We start from the raw sequence: 24,649 nt of genomic DNA, 5'->3' as shown, positions 1-24,649 counted from the left end.
GAGTATTCATTGCACTCCGGGTCCGTTGAGGCACAATAAATGTGAACCCTTACATGAAGTCACCATTAGTTACACGAGGCTAATGGCTTTTTTCACATGTCTAAAAGGGGCACGAAGGTGTATAAACTTTCTTTTTTTTTTTCTTCTTCTTTGGTTTCGTTGGACTGTATTTTTGTCATTTTCGTTATCATACTGTCTCCTATCAATTTCTTTTATTCGTTTAGGATTTCTTTTTTATTTTATTTTTGTTATTGTTTGAAGTTTACTTCCTCATTTGCGACCACGAGACATATAGAATCGGTGCTACGTAATCACACACACACACACACACACACACACACACATACAAGCATGCGTACATGCAACCTTTCGCATTCTTTTTTCTTTGTCTTAAATGCACTGAGCTTCTACATGAGAGAAACAAAGCAGCAAAAAGGAAAAAAGAGGCGGCTGAAACGCTCCTTTTGTATGATCCGATGGAAAAAAAAGGGGGGTAAGTAAGTAAGATAAGCTTCCGCGGTTTTCCTTTTTTTTTTTTCTTCCTCCCCTCCCTCTAATTTGTGTTGCTCATTTTCGTCCTCTTTGCTATCTGCTGAGCATGTTGTTTACGGATTTTTTTTTCTTGTTTTCACTTGTGTTGAGTTTATATTTCCCTGCCTCAACGACACCTCTGCACATTTTGTCTCCGTTGCATTGCTTTGGGACGTGTGGCGTTGGAAATGTAACTGGTTTGTATGTTTACACACATATTTATGAATATATATATATATATATATATATATATATTCATACATATATATATGTTTTTATTTATATCTGCCGGTTCATACGGTGGTGAATGTAACTCCCCTACGCGTATTTTAATGCGTTTGATTTCACGGCGTTTACAATAATGTGACGAGAGGAGGAAAAGGAGCGAGGAAAAGAGGGCGGTTTTGGTGATGGTGAATGCGAAAACGTTTTGAGTTAATATTGTTTTTTTTTTATTATGCTTTATTATTATCATTGTTGCTTGTGTGAATTTCGGATCGAGTTTTTTTTGTTTTTTCACTTCTGTGCGACGTTCTCTCTCTCTCTTTTTTCCACCCTTTAACCTGTAGAGAATATGTTCGGTTATTACCGTTACAAATGTTGTTACTATTATAACTAGTATTGTTTTTTTGTTTAATTTCTTTTTGTTTTTGTCTTTTCGACACGAGCACCACATGTTTGTAAATAACGCACTCACGTGCCCACAAAAAGATTTTTTTTTGCCTGGTTTTCCACAATATTTTCCTTCCTTCTCCTGGTTGATTAATTTATGTCCCGCGCCAGTTTCCATGTAGCCTGTTGTTTTTCTTTTGGCCCCACCTTCCACCTCCTACTTCGTTTCCTTCCGCCACATTCTACTCGATACGGTACATGTTCCTCCTTAAATAAATATATAAATATAAATAAATATATAAATATATGCCAATTTGTTTAGTTTTAACATGATTTGCTAACATTGCATCCGTGTTGAAAAGAAAGGGGGGGGAAAAAAAGGACTTTACCCGTGATTGTGGGGCAAACACCGCTGCACATGTCAGTCATGTGTGTGTTTGTGTGCGCGTGTGTCTACGGGAAGGAGCACTTGTTTTGCAAACGTTGCTTTATTACTTTATTCCTTACCTTTTTCCTTCTTCTCTTCTCCGAATCCTCTTTTTTTTTTTTCTTTGTTCGTTCGCTGATGTATTGAAAGGGTTACGATGGGAAGCGGATGTTCAACCGAAAGCTCAACGGATGTGCGTTGCAGTTTCGTTGGATTAATGGATGAAAAAAAGGAATCCTGGAGGGGGCGACTTCTTGGAGACATTGGAAAGGATCCCGCAGGTGTCACGCGAGACTTCCCCAGAACGCAAGTATATGTGGCAGCCCCAAACAGAAATAATTACTATCGTGAAAAGCAGGACCATGTGAGTGTATTGGTGCTGAAAGATAAGGAAGACGAAAGCAAGTATTTTTCGGACAGAAATGAGCGCGTTCGCGAATCCCTGGAGTTACTTGTAGAGTTGTGTGGGGAAGACTCAAGCGTCATAAAGTCTGAATGGGAAAAGCAGCAAAAAGACGTCCCTGACTCATCATCGCTTCTCATGACTGTGCTGCTTGAAAGTGGCATGATGCGTGCCACTGAAGCGAATACCGAAAATGGTGGCGCGGGCGGCGAGACGGGTGCGGTCACAAATATCCAAAACGGCGGTGGCGGATATGCACCCAAATATACAGTTCACAGCAAAGCGTTGCGCTTGATGCAATACATGGTGCAGTCTGTTGCTTTCTTTTCAACACAGTATGTTACTGATGCGCTCCGTTTCTCATGGTGCAAACATATGCAAGATGTTTCATGGGCAGTTTATGTCTATACCGAGGGAGGTGCGTGTGGAAAGGAGAGAAACAGCAGTGATGAAGTTTTAGTTTTGCGACATATGCACACTCTCCGTCACTACGTTGGGCAGAGTGAGCGAAGCACGCATCCCCGTTTTGAGGTTGATTGGGCTTGTACGTTTCATATAGATCTTAAACGTCTTCTCGATGCTAACAACACTGCGGCGAAGGAAGCCACATTCGCCCCTGAAGGGGAAGTGCAGCGTATAGATGGTGAGTTACTTGCGGCTCGAATCGAGTCACCCAACCGTAAACTTTGTCGCATTACCTCTACGTGGAAAAAGCGCAGAAGTGAGCTTGAGGGGCGGCTCATGGAATGTTTCGGTGTTGAACTTACAAAAGTTGATGTGCTTGATGAAAATGGGCCGCTCTCTGCTTTGAACAGTGGCGGGTAGCGGAGTTGGATGAAGGTGGTGATGATTGCACAGGCACAAGTGCTGCCACTTAGTGACTTTGGGGAATCATTTAAATACGCACACGGGGAAGGTAGAAGGGAAGAATGACCACATCGTAATAACATTGCGCTATCTTCTATTTGCTCGTTTATTTTATTGCTTACGGGTCTCGGTTTCCATATTTAATATCGTTAACCTCTTAAAGAGGGGGAAATGGTGGGGCCCTCTAAAGTTGAATTTGTTTGTCTTTTGTTGGGTGAAGTTGGGCTATTCTCACACCGTCTATTGTCGTGCCGGAGAGAGCAACTGCCGTGCCCTAACCTATGACTGTTATGGCCATTCACGCTTTTTTTTTCCTGTTGTTATTTTAACTGCGTGTGTGCGGGGGCTGATATCGGTGCAGGTTGTATGCCGTACGTGTGGCAGTGGAAGTAACGTGGAATGGGGTCTTTGTCTCACTAACTCGCATAAATCTCTTTTTTATTGTTATTGTTATCGCTTATTTTTACCTGCGTACATTGATGTTTCCATTCCCCGGACGTTGTTATTATTGTTTACATTGTAGTAGGGTGAGGATCGAGCACGTTAAAACAAACGTTGGTAATAGGTTTGCACGCAATTGGTGGAACCGAGGGACGCAACTGGGGTTGGTTAGTTAGTTAGTTGACTGTTTGCTTGGTGAGGAATGCGTGAATGCGACAACTGTGGCAGAATAAGTGAAGACTCACGCTTTTTAAAGCCTCAACAGCATGTCCCTCAGTGCTTCTTAATAATTGAGAGCAAATACCTGCAAGAGTCTCCGGCGTCTCAACTTTTCGCAGTCTCCACACCCGTTAAGTCGTGTGATGTTTCTTTTTACAATGAGGAAACTTCTCAGAAGGTCACATTCGACTTACCGAAGATTATTGGAGGTGCAAACCACAACTCTACGAATCGACGTGATGTGAGTTCGACCAGCAGCCAGTTACATTTGAGGCCTCTACCCAATGAAAGGTTGAATCTTTTTCTTCCATCGAGGGAACTTTACATGCGGGAGCGGGCACTTCAGCAAATCGAGTCTGCAGCCCTTAACGAAAGGGTGATTGCGGACACGAGAAAAGATATTGCTTTGATACGAGACATGCTTAGATCCGCGATAACGGCTCGACCTCTGAAAGAAAAGCAGCACGACAGACCTAATCACGATGAGACTCTTCCACCGGCAAAAGTCAGAAAGGCGGAAACGGGAAAGTGGGAAAAAGAGCTGTTTGACGGTTTCGGCGAGGCTGCGGATGCGGATGCGGTGGATCAACTACTAAACAGTGGAGAGGCAACACGGAACCGGGACAGGGAAGAGGTTTGCGTTATTGAGTTCAATCGAATGGTTAAAACCTCATCGCTGTGTGTGGGAAAATACGGTTTAAACATTAAAGGCATTGAGGATATGGATATCACCGCACCAGCTACCGAATTTACCGTTTGTGTGGAAGAGTACAAGGTAGTTTCAAGTCAAGGGCCCCGAGTCCTGCACGAAGTTAGGCACAGGCTATACAGAAGCATCAACATGAAGCGCGAGCACAATAAATCATTTGATGCCTCTTTCGGGCAACCAGTGGAATTCTTCGTAACGGAATGCAACGACTTACACGTGTTCATAATACATTTGCTATACCGCGGGCGCTTGTTCGCATGGTCATCTGTGAATGCTTTGTATGAAGGACCATGGGTAAGCAAACTTAGGAAACCACCGGTGGATATGGCGGTTGCGTTGGTCGTGGAGCACATAAATTTAGATGATCCTATACTCCGAGGGTTTATATCCGATAAAGCATCAGATGATTTAGGCGAAGCTGAAGCGTACTTGAATCGTCTCGAGTCGCAACCGCCAGCTACGAACAAAACGGTAGAAAACATGAACGATCCCAGTGTTTCTGCAGTAAACCTTAGACCCCGCATGTCTGCTAAAACGGGGGTCGATAAAGCATCTGAGACAATTCAACACACTAAAACGCAACGACAAAATTATGACGAAAACGGAAAAGTGGTATTAGCAGCCTCTCCAGTCCCGCCAGTGACAAAAAAAAGTTTTTCACACAAGGAGGAAAGGGAAACTACATCTCCCTCAGGTCCTCAGAACTCAACTGCAATATTGAAACCGTATCCACGTGAATACAGAGAGGAAAGGGAAACTACATCTCCCTCAGATCCTCAGAACTCAACTGCAATATTGAAACCGTATCCACGTGAATACAAGGAGGAAAGGGAAACTACATCTCCCTCAGGTCCTCAGAACTCAACTGCAATATTGAAACCGTATCCACGTGAATACAGGGAGGAAAGGGAAACTACATCTCCCTCAGGTCCTCAGAACTCAACTGCAATATTGAAACCGTATCCACGTGAATACAGGGAGGAAAGGGAAACTACATCTCCCTCAGATCCTCAGAACTCAACTGCAATATTGAAACCGTATCCACGTGAATACAAGGAGGAAAGGGAAACTACATCTCCCTCAGGTCCTCAGAACTCAACTGCAATATTGAAACCGTATCCACGTGAATACAAGGAGGAAAGGGAAACTACATCTCCCTCAGGTCCTCAGAACTCAACTGCAATATTGAAACCGTATCCACGTGAATACAAGGAGGAAAGGGAAACTACATCTCCCTCAGGTCCTCAGAACTCAACTGCAATATTGAAACCGTATCCACGTGAATACAAGGAGGAAAGGGAAACTACATCTCCCTCAGGTCCTCAGAACTCAACTGCAATATTGAAACCGTATCCACGTGAATACAGAGAGGAAAGGGAAACTACATCTCCCTCAGGTCCTCAGAACTCAACTGCAATATTGAAACCGTATCCACGTGAATACAGAGAGGAAAGGGAAACTACATCTCCCTCAGGTCCTCAGAACTCAACTGCAATATTGAAACCGTATCCACGTGAATACAAGGAGGAAAGGGAAACTACATCTCCCTCAGATCCTCAGAACTCAACTGCAATATTGAAACCGTATCCACGTGAATACAGAGAGGAAAGGGAAACTACATCTCCCTCAGATCCTCAGAACTCAACTGCAATATTGAAACCGTATCCACGTGAATACAGAGAGGAAAGGGAAACTACATCTCCCTCAGGTCCTCAGAACTCAACTGCAATATTGAAACCGTATCCACGTGAATACAAGGAGGAAAGGGAAACTACATCTCCCTCAGATCCTCAGAACTCAACTGCAACATTGAAACCGTATCCACGTGAATACAGAGAGGAAAGGGAAACTACATCTCCCTCAGATCCTCAGAACTCAGCTGCAACATTGAGGCGGTTTCGACGTGGCGGTATGGACGGAAGGGATGGTAGGGATCATACCGGTGCCGTGACATGTCAATCAAATGGAGGTTGTGTTTCCTCGAAAGGTGAAAGTTCCGACACCAAAACCAATGGTGCCTCGGGTACGCGTAACCGTGGTCGCAACAACGATGGAAATGGGGACAAAATTACTGGTGGCTCGGGGTCGCAGAGGTTTCCAGTGGAGGAGAGAGTCTCACCTCTATCTGCTTGTGTTTTGCTTGGACTCCGCAGTGAGGGCGATGTACCGAGCTCTCGTAAAATTGGAAGTGAAAGAGAGGGTTTTGCGTCTGTGGATTTGCGTGTTAACAAAATTGTTGGACTGCCACCGAACTGTTTGTGTGCTCGCGTTTTGGTTTACTTTGTCAACTATATCAGCCGTCAAACAAAGGGGCTGGTGAATGACTCCTCTGATTGTGAGCTGTTCATGAGACCACCAAATGCCATTGGTTATCAGAAAAGTGGTGGGAATGGCACATCACCAACCTTTGACATCAAATTTGATGATATTATGGTTACTAATAAAACTTATGCCATTGTTATCATCGAATACATTACAAACCCAAAATGTGGCCCCACCACGTTTGGCCACGTCAGTCTTCCCATCCATACGCTAGCACCGGTAGGAAACTTCCTTTCACGCATCCGATTAGGCGATCCCCGAGAACCCGAAGCGCGGTCGGTGCATGTTGACAGGCTCTCAGGCCCCACCTCCATTCTTACATCGTACAGGAGCTCCAAACAGCGCCAACATGCAGTCGCAGAGGGAAAGTTTGATGCAGCAGCACTTTACGACAAGCTTCTGCAACCGTTGAAGTCACGTGCCGAATGTCATCCATGTGGATTTATTTCATGGTGTGTCGGTTCTGACCCGAACGCACCGTCCTTTGAGTACCCCGGAGAGCCTCCGCTATCGAATGGAGAAGTGGAGTTGTTTTCTGTACGCGAAGCACTTGACACCAGCAAGTCGTTTCATTATACTGATATTGGTGAACCCATGAGGGCATTTGGCCAGCAAAGGTCACAATCCTTTCGGGACTTCAGCAGCATTGTGCCGTACGACCCCAATCGTGGTTTCTTTATTCTCACGGAGGCTGTACATGGTATGTGCACAAGGGAAGCTCTTTATGTTGTCGTTACATCCATCAACGTAAATGGTCATAATAACATAGCATACACCAAAAAATTTCGCTGGTCGTCGGATGTAGGTGCACCACACTTCGATGACCCCATCAAAGCAATAAGGATGGTGAAGGCGCACCCTTTTACCGTTGCTGAAAAGTATCTATTGAGAATAACAAACTTGGACACCATACCAAAATACGAAGGCAGACAACTTCTTGTCGAGCAAGTGGGTTGGACGTTGTTGAAGATGTTTCCTGAGGATGGTGCGGTTCGCACTGGCAGGTATGCGCTCGCTCTCTTTGAGGGCACACCACCCCCTCAATTACTTGATGAAGTGAAATCATACCCCATGGATGAGGTTCTGAGTTATTGGGTGCTAAGCAATCGGGTGCAGTACATTACACCTCCTGCCTCTGTTGTCGTATCAATTGGTGATATCTGCTTTGCTGAACAATTTTCTGTTGACCATCCGGGACGGCCGCAACCGCAAAAACTCATGACAACTAAACACCAGGAGATTTCTCTTCCATGTGTTGGAAATGAGGGATCTATGGGTTACAAGCAAGATGATTTGCTTAAAGACATGGGAATAAGTGTGGAAAAGGCCGAGAGCGCCATAAGGACTGCGTTGAAAAGTTTCCTCCATCGAACCATTCAAAGAAGACGTGAAAAGTATGGAAAGAAGGATGTCCGTTTCGTTGACGGCGAGTAAAACCTACAGTGGTTGCTTGAATTGGTGTTATCATTTGTTGATGAAGTTGCGTGCTTTTTTTTTTCCTTCCATCGTGTATTGCTAATGAATGTGTGTAGATTTTGCTCTTTGTATTTATTCCCTCCCCTCCTCCTCTCTTTTGTTTTAACGGGCACTTTATATCGCCAGAGGGGAGAGAGGGAAGACCCATTTGAGTATCGAAGCAACAAAAAAAAATAGAAGAGAAAAAAAGGTCGCAATTGCCTTTGATAGTGTTCATTAATAAAACAAAGAGTCAAGAGAGGAAAGAATAAATAAATACATACATGTGTGTTATTTATTCTTTTAAAATCTCGGAAAAGGTGTAGTGACTGAATATCTTTTTTTTGGGGGGGGGAGAGTTGACAAAAAAAGAATAGACGGATATTAGGGACGATTCGTTCTGTTTAACGGTGCTATTCCTTTTTGTTTTTTTTTAATTTTTTTAACCAAGACTCTCAGCAAAGCCCCTTATTGAATGATGTTCTTTTTTTTTTTCCTTCCCGTTTCCCATTACCCCCAATTCATATTTTTGACACCCGCGTTCCTTCTCCATTTTGTATTTTGATTTGTTTATGGCATGATTGCTGGCGCCATCTAACGGGATGGTGCAGTTTATCTGTTACTCTCTCTTTTCCTTTCAATTTCTGTCTTATCGTCTTTTTCTTTGTTGCTATTTATTATTTGTATGAGTCCCAACGGGATGTTGGCAATAGTTCCAACACTCTTTTTTCTTACGGTTATTTCTTTTCGTGTTACATTTACCTCATATCCGTTTCGGGATGAAAGTAACACTTAACACCTCCAGTTCCTCTTATATGTGAGGGACCTTTCTTTATCTTGTTTTCTTATTTCTTCTTCTTTCACCTATTCTTTTTTTTTTTTTGACTTTTTCAGTTGCTTATGCGGTACTTCATTCGCCTATTTTTTTTTTTATACTTAGCACTTCTTTTCTTGTGTCTTCATCGGCCATATCCCGTTCCACATTCACCCAAAGAGATAAAATTACCTTTAAAAGATCTGTATTTGTGTGCTCATTTTGTACGGTATTGAATAAATAAATAAATTTATAAATTTATATGTGCGTGTATGTGTATGTGTGTATGGGTTTTGATGACGGTGTTTGTATGTTCACGTGCCGGCATGTTTTCATGGTATCACAATAGTCTTTTATTATTGCTATTTTTTATTCTTTAAGAACCTGTAGCAATGTGTAAGGAGGGGAAATATTTTGAAATACTACATCAAACTCATTTCTGTTTCTATATATATTTTTTTCTTTTTCCCTCTCCTCTTTTTCCCATTTCACGCTGTTTAACGTTTCATTGAGAAGGAACGAGTGGAAAAAAGAAGAGGAAAAGGAGGTTTGGCCCCCTTGCGCATATTTTGAAAGGCAGTGAAATGACAAAATTAGAAGCAAATGCAGCGGTTTATTCACATCGGTTACGGAATCTGGACAGGGCAATAGTGCATCGCCTCGCTGGTGATCAGATAATATTTGGAGAAGGAATAATTACGGCGTACCAACTGCTTGCGGGAGACACGAAATTGGTGGATTTGGAAAAGAAACGACGTGGTGGGAAAAAATTCTCCGCAGGTGTTGCATTTGCTGCGAATGCGAGTCGTGAAAGAAAATTACCGCAACGGAAAGGCAACTGCGGCACTGGAAAAGAAACACCACTGGTGGAAGCGCTGAGTTTAGTCGGCAAGGTGGATGCCGCCATTGCATTCTGCGAAGGGAAATTAGCAGCTATACAACAGTTATGCCCGTCCTCAAATACCGGTATGCATTTCCGTCAGCAACGTTCCATACATGAGGAGTTAATGCCACACGCCCTGGGGACTGGACGTATAGAATTATTAACAAATGATGGAATAACTAATGATGTTCCCTCAAAACCACTTCTTAGCGGAATGTCCCGGAGACCGTCCAATTATGAACTATCGCCCTCCGATTTTAAGGGTGAATGTTGCACACCCGAACAAATATTCATAGAAGCTCGCGAAGATACGCAGTTTTTGTGGCTTCTGCGATGTATTGCGGAGGAGACAATTCAACGGTATGTTATTGTTTCGGAGGAGCGAATTTACTTTACATCATTTGTTGTTGCCGCGCGTGAAGAAGTAACCGCGGTTATTAGCGCTGCCACGCCACATTACTCACCGTCATCGGTGTTATCAGAACTCAACAACCAAACTCTAGTGGCGCAGTCACAAGAAAAACTTATTGAAGAAAAGAAGAAGGTTTGGGTTAACGGAAATTACATAAAGGATAGCAGCACGGACAGCGATGAGTGTTCTCGCGTAGTGAAAGGGTCGGTGAAGACAGTATGTGTAAATATGGAAAGCCCGATTTTATATAAAAAGCACGTGCGTTTGTTACCTTTCGTTCAAACATTATTGTATGAAACAGAAGCAACACAACGCACCCAAATTGAAAGGGAATCCCACGTGTCGTTGGAGCTCATTGATGCTCACCGCCAGTTGATGATACATCATATAACGAGTAAGTCGCTAATGGTAACTGAAGAAGAGTATATGCGTGAACTCATAGAAAACATAAATGATTTTAAACTACCAGTGGAAGGGAAGGTGTGCCCAAAACAACAGAAAATACCTATACCGCGAAGTGATGGAACATTGTCAAGCATGCGAGACATACGCAGTTGCAGTAGTAGTCCTTATGCACCCGCCACTCAAAGCACACATTCCTGCGGTGATACGCCCAGCCACGGAAGTACGTTATCTTCCAACCCTTCAACTCTCGCTGTTTCTCGTAACGTTAAACATGTCACAGCTGCTCACTGTTTCACAACGGAACAAAGGCATATCTTGCGCTTGCAGAACCATGGGGAAGTTCCTGTTTATATTTGCGAGCGCGTGGAGCACGTGAAACGGCAGCAAATATCTACGAGGGAGCGACGGGCGCGAGAGCAATTATTTTCATGCGTGGAAAGCGGTCGCGGCGATGCGAGGAAAATGAGAATCTCGGCGCTGGCAGACAATAGTGTGCTCAACGGTCACACGTATTAACTGGCAAAACGTGTGTTTATTTGTTTTTGTTTTTGTTTTTGTTTTTTGGGTTTTGTTGCTGTGTTGTAGGTGAATGGGAGACTGAAGAGTCCCTTGCTCGTTCACCATATCACAACCCGGCTTCGTCCTCCCTCCCACTCAGTAATTTTGAAACATGTGCCATCGTCGTCTTTTTGTTTATCTCACTATTGTGATAATAACTATTCCTTTGCCGTATTTGTTATTGGAATGGAAAATACTATAATGTTGATGTTGTTGTTGTTGTTTTCAGACTTTTGTTACTACCCAAGCATTTCCTTTCTCCAATACTTCTCTGTGTTCTTTATGAACACACACATTTCTTTCGAGGTGAACTCTTTCCCAATGAAAGGGTTGGTGTAGGTGAAGGAAGCACCAAAAAAAAAAAAAAGAGGGGACTGGAAGGGCCCTTGGGGTGATACGTGTTAACGTTGGTGCGCGGGGCAAGCGACTGCTGCCTGCATTGCATGAGTAATGCGACCCTCCAGGCGTTGCAGCGCGGCCGAACCAATAAAAGGGGACGCGTACGGGAAAAAACTTCAGGAGAGCACTTCTACGCGATCGGCGGGTCCAATTAGCGGAACGGATGCTGAAAAACCGGTTCTTCATGTATGGAAAAACCTCGGCGACGATTCAGGAACAATCACTTCCTTCTGGAAAACCATAAAATCTCCCAATTGTAGATACTCCGCAATGCTGGCGTTGCGCATCACGTTGGTTGCTGCGCTCCCTTTGATGCTAATTTCACACTTCTACAAGGAGAAACTTCCCATGTATGCTGTCCTCGGGCTTTTAGGTGTGGCCAATAGCCAAGATACCGTCGGGGAACAGGTTTCCTTTACCATCACATTAGTCCAAGTCGGGGTTTGGAGCACGATATGGGGCAGTTTCTTAAGTTTGTTTGATATACCTAAAAACGAAGCGCTGTGGTGGTCCTTAGCTTTCCTCGGTTGTTTTGCTGTTGGACTCACGGGTAACTTGCGGTGCAGGCGACAGGCCGTTTTGTTTACGATCATCGTTATGGAAGTGCAGCGATCGAAAGAAGAGTGGAGCGCCCTCACAGCTTTGCTTGTTGGGCGTGACATAATTATGAGTGCATTTTTCGCACAGTTACAGGCGATTCTTCTTCCAGTAAGTATGAACCGTCGTGTGGACAGAGAGATGGCAAAGGCTTGCGGGTATTTAGCCGCCATCGTACGCGACGCAGCGAAGGTTTGTTGGTCGAAGGATCCGTTAGAAGTTCAATTAACACTCCCAAAGCTAAGCTCAGATCCCTTGCAAGACTGTTTCATTACCATTCCCGGCCAACTAACCTACGTCTCCTACGAGGTGTGGGTTTCCACGCGTCAGTTAGAATTGCGGAGAGAACGCTTAAAGGTTTTGCAGGACGTTATGCCTATGTTACACGGCCTTACAGCAGTGGCGCGTATAATGAGTGCAGAAGGGGCATATCGAAAGCACCGGCACAGGAGCACTGAAAAAATGGGCGAAGACGCGATAATGAGCACGGCGCTCGAGCGACTCAACGACTCCGTGAATTCTTTTTGTGATGCCTTGAGTAACACTATGGAGCAGCTCTCTACGGTGCTCGAACCCCGTGATGTTATCGAGCGGGTTCCTTTCGACGAATTCGCCACTGCAACATCTAACCTTCAATCAGCACTTGACAAGCTACACTACGACACCATGGCGCACGATTTTGTACCTGAGGATACTGTTTGGTATATGCACCTGGTATTTGCCCATCATATGATGATCTTGTTAGGCGAGGAAATCCACAAATATGCGGAAAACCTCCGAAATTTTGACCCTTCGCGATTCAAATCAGGATCGCGACGCTTCATTGAGTTTTTCTTCTTAGATGTCTTCCACGGCTTTGTTAAGATGATCAAAAATCGTTTCACATTAGCCACACCCCATGATGTACGCGTATTCAAGAACGCTTTTAAAATTGCTTGTGCGTATATCGTTGGGTGTGCGTATTCACTTTACATCGACAAGGATAATGTTTACTATTTCGGCATGACTATTCTCATGGGTGTGGGCTTACCCACAGCTGGTGAGTCTATAATGAGTGGTGTGCAGCGTGTTGCGGGACTTCTCTTTTCCACATCCCTGGCGTATGCTGTCGACCGGAACTATCATCATGGTTGGGAATCGTTCGTCTGCGTGCTTTTTGGGGTATTCATCGCACTTTTTGCGCGTGTAGCTCCAGCCTATGCTAGTTGTGCTCTTCATTGCGCAATAACACTTCCACCTTCTCTGCACGTGGTCTCTGACTTCCGTCTCACACTCAGTCGACTCGTATCAAATGCATTTTCAGTGATGTCATATTACGCCATAGTTGTGTTCATATTCCCTGTAGACCCAATCAAGGTGTTGCACAATACGGAAGTATGTGTGGTGAAAGCATTGTCAGAGAACTTTTCGGAACTTATGGGACTCGTCCATCCCCCAGTTGGTGAAGGAGACGATGAGGGAAATGAAATAATGTCACTTTTGCTAAGGATTAAGGGACGGAGGGAGGCGGTGTGGGAAACGTTGAAATCGGTACGCGTGTGCATGGGAGTAGCGGCAACAGAACCTATTCTTCACGGTATACCGTATCCTGCGCGTGGTCAAGAGGAGTTTGTTCCCGTCTTGCGGCGCCTCGCAGCCTCTGTGGATATTATTTTACTTGGATTATTACACACACACGGGCAGCGGCCAGGGGGAATGGATCATGAGATCCAGCAAGTGTTCGCAACAATACAACCTGTTGTGCGGGAAATTGACAAATACTCCGTTCATGTGATGCAAGACTTCGTAGACGCGGTCCACAAACCAATGGAATGGTCTTATGACTTGGCTGCGGAACACTACTCGAAACTCCGCGAGTTAACTGTGCTGTTGAGGGCCGCTTTTAAAAGTGTGTACGAGGATATTATTGCGGGATTGAGGAGAAATGCGGTGCAGATAAAACTTGGAAAGTTTCCAAACCATAATTTCCTGGACATGAGCTGCACTTTTGATGGTGCGAGTTTTGCGCATGATGCAAATGAAATGAGTCTTTCTTTTGGCGATACGCTACGATTGGACGAACAACTTGATTGTGAGGAGCTAACAGCGCCGCGTAATGCAAGTTTCTTGCTTGCTCCAAAAGATTTTACAATCAATCACGACATGAATATGAGCATTGCTATTCTTGTTGGTATTAATCTATTCTGCACGCAATTGAAAAAGACCATGGAAGCCACATCGCAACTAAACGCCTTCGAAAGGAGCCGCATTGGCAGTTGATGAAGTTGATTAAATGAAGCTCCTTTTTTTTTTTTTCGTTGGTATTGGTGTTGGTTATGTATTCACGTGCATGGCAGGATGGATTAATGTATGGATATATTGGAATGTGACCACTACGTTACGTATTTTTTTTTGGGGGGGGTGGGAGAGGGGTTACTTGTTTTCTTTCTTCGTGTGCGCGCCTGTATTCTGTAACTCCATGTTTTGGCAGTTAATAAAGTTAGTGAACCTTTAAAAAAAAAAATTTTAAACTTCTCCTTGCTCCCTTTTATCCTCTTGAGCATGAGTGCTTGTGTTTTCGTTGTTTTTCCTGTTTTTTTTTTCAAAGCATAAAGGGGAGTGTAGTGGCGTTGGGTGCAAAAGTGTTAGATGCATGTGTTTGTTTTGTTTATTTGTCGCAAAGGAACAGCTCCTTCTTTTCCTTCCTCATATTTCGCATTTTCGTGCGTTTCGTCACCTTCGTCTTCTCATTGTGATTGTGATTGTGATTGTGTCTTTTGTTTACATTGTTGTAATAATACTTACGTTGCCCTTCCGCTTGTTTGTTTGTTATTGTTGTTGTTGTTGTTGTTGTTTTTTGCGAATTCCCTTGTAACGGGTCGTCGTAGCGCGCAGCACCGAAAAGGTAGAAAGATTTTTTTCTTTCTTTCTGCTGCTGTTCCCCTTCCCCATCTTTGAAAACCATCGCTGTTCCGTTCAAGGGCGAAAAAAAGAAAAAATCGTTGACGGCAACTTGGGTGTGAGCATATATATATATATATAGGCGTACTTGTATTTATGTATGTATGTTTGTGTGTTTGTGTTCTGTTCGTGACGTTTCGAGCAGCCGCTTTCTATGATTATTATTGTTATTGTTATTATTCTCATCATTATTTTCCATCTTCTATTTCTATTCTTTCCTTTCACCCCTTATCCACTTTACTTCGCTATATATAATTTTTCTTCTCCCTTCCGCTCACTTTTCTCCGGCGCATTACGACTTTCGTATGCTTATGTGTTACAACACTGGCACAAAACAAACAAAGAGCAGCGAGGGTAAAGGTACAACGCGAACAAGGAAGGGGAAGAGGAAGGAGTCAATAAAATAATAACAAAACAATATTAAAAAAAAAAAAAGCAATGACCCGATATTCACTTGCCCTCTGCATGGTGCTTTCTCTAGTTTTTGCAGTTGTGTTTTTACGACCGATTGCCGCCGCTCCTAAAGAAAGCAATGGATCAAACACAATAAGTGTACCACCCATTGACGGTGACACCATGTTGCTGAATCAAAATGTAATCCTATTTGCTTGCATCGTGGACACTCCATTTACTCAATTCGATGCAGACGAATTCATTGAGAAAGCACTTGGTATTCTCACACAACTCCCCAAGGGGGAATTCAATCGAACATCGCAATTTGAACTACTAGAATACTGCAGTTGGGATACTAGGGTTGCGGATGAGAAATCTTTCTGTGGTGCAGAAGATGAGGGGCCCACATATGCGGCTCAAACTCTTGTGCGTTTTGGTGTGGCGGGTGTTGATGGAGAATCTCTAAAGAGGCTTTCCTTTTCCTCACTCTCAGCTATTTTGCCTCCTTTCATTCAGGGGGAAGATCCTGCACTTTTCCCTCCAGACAAAAGGCAGCATTTCGTTGAAAGGATGATGAACAGCGACAATACCTTCGATGTGGTGGCGGTTGTAGTCCTTTTCTTATATCCCATTTTGCTTTTTTATTACCTATTAACCTCGTGCACGAGGGAACGTATTCGCGACAAACAGTGCGTGGAATTCCTACGCAATTCCATTAACTCTGAATTGGCGTACAGGCAGCATATGAAATGTGCGGAGATGTATGCGTCTAGCGGTCAAACCGTACAAAAGTGTGGATCTGATGCCTATAATGTGGAGTTGGAAGACATGGATCCGCATAATAGAGTAAATGTAATGTCTCGGGAAGGAATGGCAAGTGGAGAAGTGGCTTGTAATGACGGGAGGGATGGCGGAATGCAAAAACCAACGCAACTATGAGTAAATGCGTCAGGAATGTTACAATGATATGAAATAACAAAACAACTTCAGTGTAATGAGAGGAGGGATGGGATACGATAGCAGGGCAGAGAAAAAGAAAAGCGAAGAAAAAAAAACGTAAGTGGAAGCGGTGTCGTCCACTTTGTGCATAAACCTTCCCCGGCGGTTCTGTTTTGTCGGATGACCCGCTGTTTAAAATAAGGTGACGCGTAACGTATTTGCGGTTCTGCATGGATATCTTTTAAATGTTCTTTTAATGTGCCGTTGTGTGGAAAATAAATACTAGGTTGCAGGAGATGAGGTATGGGAGAACTAGTATTCAAGAGGGCTAAGAGGGCGAAAGGAAGGAGACGCCATCAGTCCAATTGCTACATTTGCTGTGTGCGTGTAATTTAGGGGGAGGGGTTGTGTTTATTTCTCCCCAATTATGCGCCTTTCACCGATTTCCTCTGTGGAGGGAAAGTCATTATTTAGTAACCGTTTTGTTCAGGAAGAATCTCAATGCGTTTATTCTGAAGATGCACATTAAGTATTTCCTATCATAGGTTGCTTTTTTTTTTTTGCTTCCTGCGCCTTCCCCATGACGCCTTAACTTTGCTCGGCGTATTGAACTTTGTGCTTCTAGGGTAAGTGATTAGCTGTGTGGTGAATACGCTGTTCTTTTGGAAGTTGGGAAGGGGAGAACATGACGAAACCGATTGAAATGATGGTTACTCTCCCTTATTAGTTATATATAAAACTATGTTTATATATCAGGGGAGAGACACACGTAAAACTTAGTTTGACCCTTTCGCTTACCCGTGGAGTTGCATTGGTTGTATTTAATTTGGAGTGTTTCTCTGCCTAGTGTTCAACCAAACCCTGGAGTTTCGTAACTGAGCCGTCACTATTATTTTACTGCACGGAAAAATATCCTTCATTCATATTCCTTTGAGCTTAAGAACCTCGAGTTGTAGTTGGTTTCAGTACGTTAAGCCGGCAGGCTGTCGCATTCCACTGGTGTGCAACGATACATAGTAATGTCTTTTGTACCACCTCCAGCATCATCCACCACTCACGCTCAACGGGAAGTTGAGCTCACTCTCTTACGTTTTTTAGAGAAATACCGGCCGGAGGTCTGCGATCTTTGGGGTACGCACTCTGACATCCATTTGCATGCCGATTCCAATGAGAAAGAAGAGGAAATGTGTACTATAGACAACGAGGAGGGGATTGTACATTCTCTCAACCGAGAGAGCCACGAAAAGTACCTGAAGAGTCGGTTGATAAAGCTTCCTGAGTATGCGCAACGGCTGTACAACGCGCAGCCGTGGATGGTTTACTGGACGTTGCAGGCTGCTGAGATGCTCGGAATCACAGAGAAATTGTATGAGCAGATATCTCAAGACGCATTAGGGGAGTTCATACTCAGCTGCTTGCAGGAACAACCTGTTGAAGATGAGCAGAAGGGTTGTTGGGGAAGTGAAGAAGGGGGAAAGCACGGAAAGGGAAGCATGCCTCAGCAATGTGGCAATGTGTATGATTTTCTCCGTCGGTGCGATGCTGATCATACGTGTGCTATTGGGTTCTCCGGGGGAAACTATGGACAGATTCCGCATTTGGCTACATCGTACGCGGGAGTTTGCTCGCTCTGCATCCTGGGATGTCCAGAATACCTTCAGGCTCTTCCACGTTCCGCCATTAAGCGCTGGTTGCTCTCACTTCGCTGTGCCGCCGGCAGTTTCCGCATGCACATAGGCGGGGAGGCGGATATTCGCGCATCATATTGTGTCGCGGTTATTACCACATTACTACAGCTCCAGGACGTGGATGCAAGTAGTGGAGATATTCTGAGAGAGCAGGAGGCGCAATTCGTAGCTTCGTGTCAGACACACGAGGGCGGATTTGCGTGCGGGAGGTTTGCCAGCGAAGCGCACGGGGCCTACACTCAATGCGGGTTAGCTGCCCTGATTTTGATGAAGAGACCAGAGTTATGCAATTATACGGCGTTGAGAGGATGGCTAGCGGCGCGTCAACTGCGTTTTGAAGGTGGTTTTAACGGAAGAACAAATAAACTGGTGGACTCTTGCTACGCCCACTGGGTGGGCGCATCACACGTGTTACTGCGTGTTGGTGAGAGCCTTGCTAAAATAACGACTTGTGGTGAAACGAAACGCAGCTTAACATCACGGGAAATGCTTTTGCTCGACCACGCGCAGTTGGTCGACATCTCAAACTTACATCCAGAGAGTTTTGAGGCATGGTCCCAACATGAGGAAGAAAAACAGGAACGAGCCAGCCGTGTGGAAGCGTACCTTAGCGCTACACCACTTGCAGCGTCGTGGTCATCATCAGGTGTACCTAACGTTTTGGACGACGATGCGGGCGACTTTTACTTCAATCAGAGGCGGCTACAACTTTACATTTTGGCGTGCTGCCAAAACAGGGAAGAAGGTGGGTTGATGGATAAACCGAACTATCCCAATGATTTTTATCACACTTGTTATTCACTTTCAGGGATGAGCTCCGCGCAAAATCTGCAAGGCATGCAAGTCAACAGAGACGGCCGTGACTTGAGTGGGAACTCATTTTATGCAGCTGCGGTCTCACGGGGTTATATTCCTGGGCGGAGGGACAGTTATGGAATTGTCCTCCCTTCAGATGAACGTAGTGGTGTTAGTAGTGAGTTGCACCTGAGCAAGAACTGTCTTCGCCCTACAAACCCCATTTTCAACATCAACCAGTCAAAGGTTTTGTTTGCACTGCGTACTTGGGGCGCAAAGACTTTCATGTGCTGACGTTAAAGGTATTTCAAAGTGTTGTGCCCCGAAGACATTCAGTCTGGGGACGATCAAAAAAAAAAAGTGGGAGGAGAGCGGGGTTGAGTCGCGTGGTAAGTGTTTCCATGTGACAAACACCTCTATACAACTTCTATTTTTTATAATTGGCAGCGAATGTAACTTCAGTGCGAAAAAGATGGAACAGAACCCCAATACATTTGATCTTCCTCTGTAGTTGTGATACGCCTTCTCCGGGTTCGTAACCGGCTTCTTCATCTTTGGTGTGCACTGCTGCCTTAACTTTCCTTCTTCTTTAAGCCCAAAAATGCAGGACGTACCAAATCCAAACCCTTCAATTGGTACTTCACCTTCCACTGATCCCGCGTCGTTCGCGTTCTCGTTAGATGAATTAGCAAGTGAGAACTTTGACGTTATTCAGTGGATAAATACCTCTTTGCAATGTATTTCTTCGGCGAATCCTGATGGGGTAGAAACCGATGCGGAGTTGGAAGGGCGCATCACAAATTTGTACGGCAGATTGCATTCATACTCACAGGAGGTTGCAAGTTCTGTTGACGACACTATCACACAGGCGCTCGTTCGGCTCCCCCGAACTGGGCTGGAAGTCGGCCGTATGGTTACGGAAGTTCAACAACTTCAACAGGCACTTTGCAAAATAAGAGAGGAGGCGCAACCAGCGGTAGAAATGATCTCCAAACCATACGTTGCACAGCTCAATGATCTGAAGAAAACGCAGAAGAAGCTCATGCGCTGCTCTGAAACACTTAAGAAGGCATCGGAAGTTGATAGCAATATGAAGCAATTGGACGATATTATGGAGAAACTTCGTGTTTCGGTGTCAGAGGTGGACATAGACTTAGTGGCGGTGTCTATTAGGGAGGTGCGGCAAAACCTCGCAGACCTTCAGAAATTAGAGGTAACGTTTGGTGGAAAGCAGCTGGAAGCAGTTGAGAGGCATGAACAACTCCTGCAACGCGTGGTGGAGACCGAATGTATGGAACAGTTACGCCGAAGAGTAGTAGACCGTGCTGCTCATCTCCTCAAGGTACTTGATACTATTGGGAGGGCTGATGCTGTTCTTCAGCAATTTTCCGCAGAGAGCATAGCCTCCGAAAAGGAAAAAGTGTTTTGTCTGCTACATCACTCTGAGTCAAAGGTTTCAAGGCATCCAATTTCTCCCGTGCGTGCGGCAGAGGTGCTGAAAACGCAACTTATACCTTCCTTAGGATGTGCACTCACCGACCAGTTAGACTATTTAATGCAGTTGGCACATGTTTACAGCGGTAATCGCGATATCACGGATAATGCGGAGATTTCTGAAGGGCCCGAGTCGCAACCCGTGAAAGTTTTGCGTTTAATGGCAGATGAAATTGTAGAATGTCTTTCCACTTGCTTAACTCCCATTTTGCAGTGTGTGGAGAGGAATGTTGAGCTTATTTCCTGCTTTGAGGCAGTAAGGCAGCTTAGTATTAAAATTGATTCTACTCCTCCGAAGGTATGTGTTGGTGCTGAGGACGGAAGAAACGTTAAAAACAGTTTGTGTAGGCGGGACGATATTGCAGAGCAAATTAATTTTTATACTCAAACTGAGCTTGCACACATATTCGAGCAACCTAAGGTGCTGGAATCATTTGCACGGCGAGAAGCAGAGCGCGTCGAAGACCTCTTAAAGGATTCGCAATCTATCATGAAGTATGATCGATTTCAAGTAGTTATGAATGGACTGATGGAAGCTGTAAAGGCCGTTCTTCAGTTCTTTCCTGACAAAACATTACCGATCTGTGTGAGCCGATGGAAGGTGGCACTCGTCCAGTCGCTGACATTTTTTCAACCCGCACCTCACACGCACCAGACGGAGTTGTTAGAGCGCCTTTCAGCGTTACGCAAAATTGTTCAACAATTGCTTCTGTCTACGCAGAAAATGTGCGAAGACTATGTCAAATCTGCGGAGGTGCGCCGACTACGTCCAACTGAGGTTGAGTCTATCAATAGTCAACTAAGTGAACAGTTGTGGCGGCCACTAAACAATGTACTGGTGATTTGTGCTGCTGAATGCCAGCAGGCTATAAAACAAACTGTCATTGCTCCCGTTATTGCCACAGCTGACGGTTATGAGTCGCAACCACTCTGGAGGTTACAGTCGAGTAACGGAGGAAGCGCTGTGATTTCCAATTCTGTGCTACACACGCCATTACATCTTGCGCCTAGTGAAATGGTGCGCGGCTTTGGTGAAGCCATTGTGGAAATACCATTAGCACTCGAATCATTACGGGGTGGCAGCGAGGGACGGTTCGACGGCATTGAAGAGTTACTCGAAGAAGTAACGGAATATTGGTTAGATGATATTGTGCGCACGGCGGTATCGGACTTTATTGAGTCTAAAGTGGCCAACATTATAATGTGTTTCCCACTTAATAGCGACGATGCTGCGGCCCTTGCAGTAGAACAACTTGTAACCGACTTGAGTTATTTGAAAAGCATTCTGGCTGCAGTTAGTGATGATCCTTTCGAGCGACTGGAAAGCGTTCTCTCCCGATTAAAAACTGCAAGTATAAAATCTGGAAGCACAATCGCCATTCGAGAACTTATAGCTGAACAGGGACAGTCGAAAGAATAACCATAGTGAAACGCAACTACCGTTAGCGACGGCAACTGTGAAAAAGCAATAAGTCCCGTCATCTCTTCCAATAAAGCAATGCTCAGAAAATTGAACACAAAAAATTTTAAAAATCACAAAAAGAACAACATCCATGCCTCCTCCCATGTTACAACTGCTTTCCACGAGGGGGGGGAATTATTAATACAAACATTTACCCACTCTTTCCTACTGTTGCCTGCATTTAGACTTAACATTCATTTTAACAACTACCACTACAGCAATTCAGGATAATCATGACTGCCCGTTTTTTGTGCTTGCTTGCTATACTTACGTATGTCACCACCGGTCCCAAAGGTGGGGAAGGGTTTCAAGACACAGTGAGCCATGTAAGTGCGGCATGTCTCATGTCGGAAGCGCTGCATGGAGTACCCAACAGTGTCAAAGTGTTCAAGACGTCGGCGGCAGCGAATGTCTCGGATGCCTCTAAAGCGAGAGAAGGTTGCCAAGATGCCGTGAGACGAGCGGAGGATGCCTCTTGGAATAATCCCAAAGCGGAGGAGGCCGTCGGACGCGCTCGCGCTGCCCTAAAGGAAGCAGAGAGCGCGGAGAATGCCGCCAAGACGGCCCTGTCGGATGTGGAGCAATACGCGGCCAATGCCCCACTGCTCGCCGCCGGAAAGACCGCTCCGATTGATGATTATCTGAAAAGTGTTGCAGAGGACAATAGTGCCGCCAGCACTGCAAGACGAATTGCGAGAGGCTGCAGTCTCCCAAATAGAGGAGTTAACTCCTGGGTGCTGACACAGGCTGTGGAATCCGCATGTGCTATTTTCATGGGTGAAATATGTAGGATCGCGAGGACGCGTATGGTTGATCTCAGGGCGGAATATGATCAATTAGAGGCTGCTGTGCGGCGTGCCAGCGAAGCAAGAGTTGCAGCAAGGGCAGCTGAAAGCAACGCACGCAAGGCAGCTGAGGAAGCCGAAAGGACGGCAGAGACGGAAGAAGCGAAAGTTCAAGAGATTTCAAGGGAGGAATTTGAAGGAAACGTGGAGGTTCCAGAGGACAAGGAAAAGACGGAAAGAACGGAAGTTGAGGAAGTACCGAAGAAGGATCCTGAAGGAAAAGTGGAAATTTCTGACGATGATCATGTGCAGGAATTGGGTGACGATGAGGGTGAGGAAGCAGAAGTTGGTAATGACGGCAGCTATGCAGAATCTATAGGAGGATACACATTACTGATCCTTCTTGCAGCACTTTTTCACAGTGCTGCCGCACATTTTAAAAGCTGTCAACTGTTTCCCTAATCCTCTTACCGTGTCGACAGGTCGAAGTTAGGCGTTAGCTAAACACGTGTTTACAGGGCGCTACTGCAACGGGAGGGGCCACTTACGGTGTTTCTCACCCCTATGCTTTCTTCGCTGGTCGTTTCATTATTATATTCTTATTTAATTCAATGGTATACTAAATTTTTACGTACCGCACCAGTGCTACAAAAAAGTCTTTTTACTCATTTTTTTGAACCATACGTCTCCCACATATTTATCTTTTCTGTTATTATTATTTTTTAAATGCTATCCTATTGGTGTGGCGTCTTTAAACATTCGGGTGGGCGCATGACACTGTAGATTTCTGTGTGCAGACGCTGCATTGTCGAGACACCGCATCTTACCCATCGTTTGTTGATGGATTTATTGTGAAAGTGTTCAAATAGCGGCTATACCCATCTGCTATTTTATCTGACTCGTTTTGCCCTTGATTCTTTTTTTTTTTCAAATAGTGATATTGTTATTTTATTTTTATTTATTTTGTCAGTGTTTTCTTCCACACAATTGTTTCCATTTTTATTGTCATGGGGTATTCAGTTTTTATCGTTGCGATGTGTTTTGGGACTCCATATTCTTTTTATTTCATCTGCATGTTTCTTCTAGATTCCCTAAGTTTCTTTCCACTTACTTATTTTACTATCTTGTTTCTTGTTTGTAAGTGTCGTTACTTGTTTTCCCCTTTGCTTTAATCTCTCTGTCGTTTAGTTATACTTTACTTTCATTTAGTTATGTATCTGACCACTGAAATGAAGTGGAGCTTACACCTGCCGGAGGATTGAGGATTTGTGCAGAACCTCCAATTTCAAAGTCTCTGAAGGAAAGGAGAGAAATAATTTTCTTTTAAATGTTGCGAGTTGACGGCGTTTGATTATTCGTACCTTCAGTTGGAAGACCTGCCGGAAGAGTCAATACTTGTGAGAATGTTATTTGAGATGTACAATCCTGCAGTCACAACATCTTTAGCGCATTGCACATTTTGACTTGTGGGCGCCAGGTGTGTAATTAACCGAATGTGAGTTTTATTGGAGGGAAAGGAATTTGTTTAATGCATGATTTGGTCGCTGTTGTAGAATGTCTTTCCACTTGCTTAACTCCCATTTTGCAGTGTGTGGAGAGGAATGTTGAGCTTATTTCCTGCTTTGAGGCAGTAAGGCAGCTTAGTATTAAAATTGATTCTACTCCTCCGAAGGTATGTGTTGGTGCTGAGGACGGAAGAAACGTTAAAAACAGTTTGTGTAGGCGGGACGATATTGCAGAGCAAATTAATTTTTATACTCAAACTGAGCTTGCACACATATTCGAGCAACCTAAGGTGCTGGAATCATTTGCACGGCGAGAAGCAGAGCGCGTCGAAGACCTCTTAAAGGATTCGCAATCTATCATGAAGTATGATCGATTTCAAGTAGTTATGAATGGACTGATGGAAGCTGTAAAGGCCGTTCTTCAGTTCTTTCCTGACAAAACATTACCGATCTGTGTGAGCCGATGGAAGGTGGCACTCGTCCAGTCGCTGTCATTTTGTAACCGACTTGAGTTATTTGAAAAGCATTCTGGCTGCAGTTAGTGATGATCCTTTCGAGCGACTGGAAAGCGTTCTCTCCCGATTAAAAACTGCA

The 24,649-nt window shown here is 44.5% G+C and overlaps 12 protein-coding genes across 12 annotated transcripts; 11 read left to right on the top strand and 1 right to left on the bottom strand.

Annotated features, from left to right (window-relative positions):
* Positions 1-96: 96 nt before the first annotated feature.
* TbgDal_VII380 (hypothetical protein, unlikely) lies at positions 97-501 on the top strand (the record flags this gene model as incomplete). Its single annotated transcript, XM_011776040.1, has 1 exon — positions 97-501. The coding sequence occupies one exon, from the start codon at positions 97-99 to the stop codon at positions 499-501; it is 405 nt and encodes a 134-aa protein (XP_011774342.1).
* Positions 502-658: 157 nt separating this feature from the next.
* TbgDal_VII370 (hypothetical protein, unlikely) lies at positions 659-1,006 on the bottom strand (the record flags this gene model as incomplete). The annotated part of the gene is made up of 1 exon (XM_011776039.1): positions 659-1,006. One exon carries the CDS (start codon positions 1,004-1,006, stop codon positions 659-661), a length of 348 nt encoding a protein of 115 aa, XP_011774341.1.
* Positions 1,007-1,727: 721 nt separating this feature from the next.
* Positions 1,728-2,798, top strand: TbgDal_VII360 (hypothetical protein, conserved; the record flags this gene model as incomplete). Its single annotated transcript, XM_011776038.1, has 1 exon — positions 1,728-2,798. The coding sequence occupies one exon, from the start codon at positions 1,728-1,730 to the stop codon at positions 2,796-2,798; it is 1,071 nt and encodes a 356-aa protein (XP_011774340.1).
* Positions 2,799-3,483: 685 nt separating this feature from the next.
* On the top strand, positions 3,484-7,965 carry TbgDal_VII350 (hypothetical protein, conserved; the record flags this gene model as incomplete). The annotated part of the gene is made up of 1 exon (XM_011776037.1): positions 3,484-7,965. One exon carries the CDS (start codon positions 3,484-3,486, stop codon positions 7,963-7,965), a length of 4,482 nt encoding a protein of 1,493 aa, XP_011774339.1.
* A 1,419-nt stretch (positions 7,966-9,384) lies between these two features.
* TbgDal_VII340 (hypothetical protein, conserved) lies at positions 9,385-11,016 on the top strand (the record flags this gene model as incomplete). The annotated part of the gene is made up of 1 exon (XM_011776036.1): positions 9,385-11,016. The coding sequence occupies one exon, from the start codon at positions 9,385-9,387 to the stop codon at positions 11,014-11,016; it is 1,632 nt and encodes a 543-aa protein (XP_011774338.1).
* Positions 11,017-11,508: 492 nt separating this feature from the next.
* TbgDal_VII330 (hypothetical protein, conserved) lies at positions 11,509-14,313 on the top strand (the record flags this gene model as incomplete). Its single annotated transcript, XM_011776035.1, has 1 exon — positions 11,509-14,313. One exon carries the CDS (start codon positions 11,509-11,511, stop codon positions 14,311-14,313), a length of 2,805 nt encoding a protein of 934 aa, XP_011774337.1.
* Positions 14,314-14,682: 369 nt separating this feature from the next.
* Positions 14,683-14,991, top strand: TbgDal_VII325 (hypothetical protein, unlikely; the record flags this gene model as incomplete). Its single annotated transcript, XM_011776034.1, has 1 exon — positions 14,683-14,991. The coding sequence occupies one exon, from the start codon at positions 14,683-14,685 to the stop codon at positions 14,989-14,991; it is 309 nt and encodes a 102-aa protein (XP_011774336.1).
* Positions 14,992-15,432: 441 nt separating this feature from the next.
* TbgDal_VII320 (T. brucei spp.-specific protein) lies at positions 15,433-16,326 on the top strand (the record flags this gene model as incomplete). Its single annotated transcript, XM_011776033.1, has 1 exon — positions 15,433-16,326. One exon carries the CDS (start codon positions 15,433-15,435, stop codon positions 16,324-16,326), a length of 894 nt encoding a protein of 297 aa, XP_011774335.1.
* Positions 16,327-17,345: 1,019 nt separating this feature from the next.
* On the top strand, positions 17,346-19,103 carry TbgDal_VII310 (protein farnesyltransferase beta subunit,putative; the record flags this gene model as incomplete). Its single annotated transcript, XM_011776032.1, has 1 exon — positions 17,346-19,103. One exon carries the CDS (start codon positions 17,346-17,348, stop codon positions 19,101-19,103), a length of 1,758 nt encoding a protein of 585 aa, XP_011774334.1.
* A 307-nt stretch (positions 19,104-19,410) lies between these two features.
* On the top strand, positions 19,411-21,723 carry TbgDal_VII300 (hypothetical protein, conserved; the record flags this gene model as incomplete). The annotated part of the gene is made up of 1 exon (XM_011776031.1): positions 19,411-21,723. One exon carries the CDS (start codon positions 19,411-19,413, stop codon positions 21,721-21,723), a length of 2,313 nt encoding a protein of 770 aa, XP_011774333.1.
* A 275-nt stretch (positions 21,724-21,998) lies between these two features.
* On the top strand, positions 21,999-23,012 carry TbgDal_VII290 (hypothetical protein, conserved; the record flags this gene model as incomplete). Its single annotated transcript, XM_011776030.1, has 1 exon — positions 21,999-23,012. The coding sequence occupies one exon, from the start codon at positions 21,999-22,001 to the stop codon at positions 23,010-23,012; it is 1,014 nt and encodes a 337-aa protein (XP_011774332.1).
* A 1,066-nt stretch (positions 23,013-24,078) lies between these two features.
* TbgDal_VII280 (hypothetical protein, conserved) lies at positions 24,079-24,597 on the top strand (the record flags this gene model as incomplete). The annotated part of the gene is made up of 1 exon (XM_011776029.1): positions 24,079-24,597. The coding sequence occupies one exon, from the start codon at positions 24,079-24,081 to the stop codon at positions 24,595-24,597; it is 519 nt and encodes a 172-aa protein (XP_011774331.1).
* Between the last annotated feature and the right edge of the window lie 52 nt (positions 24,598-24,649).

The sequence above is a fragment of the Trypanosoma brucei genome, chromosome 7 (genome assembly GCF_000210295.1).
Source record: "Trypanosoma brucei gambiense DAL972 chromosome 7, complete sequence".
NCBI lineage: Eukaryota > Euglenozoa > Kinetoplastea > Trypanosomatida > Trypanosomatidae > Trypanosoma > Trypanosoma brucei.
The sequence above is the reverse complement of the archived record's forward strand: the minus strand, read 5'-3'. Positions and strand labels throughout refer to the sequence as shown.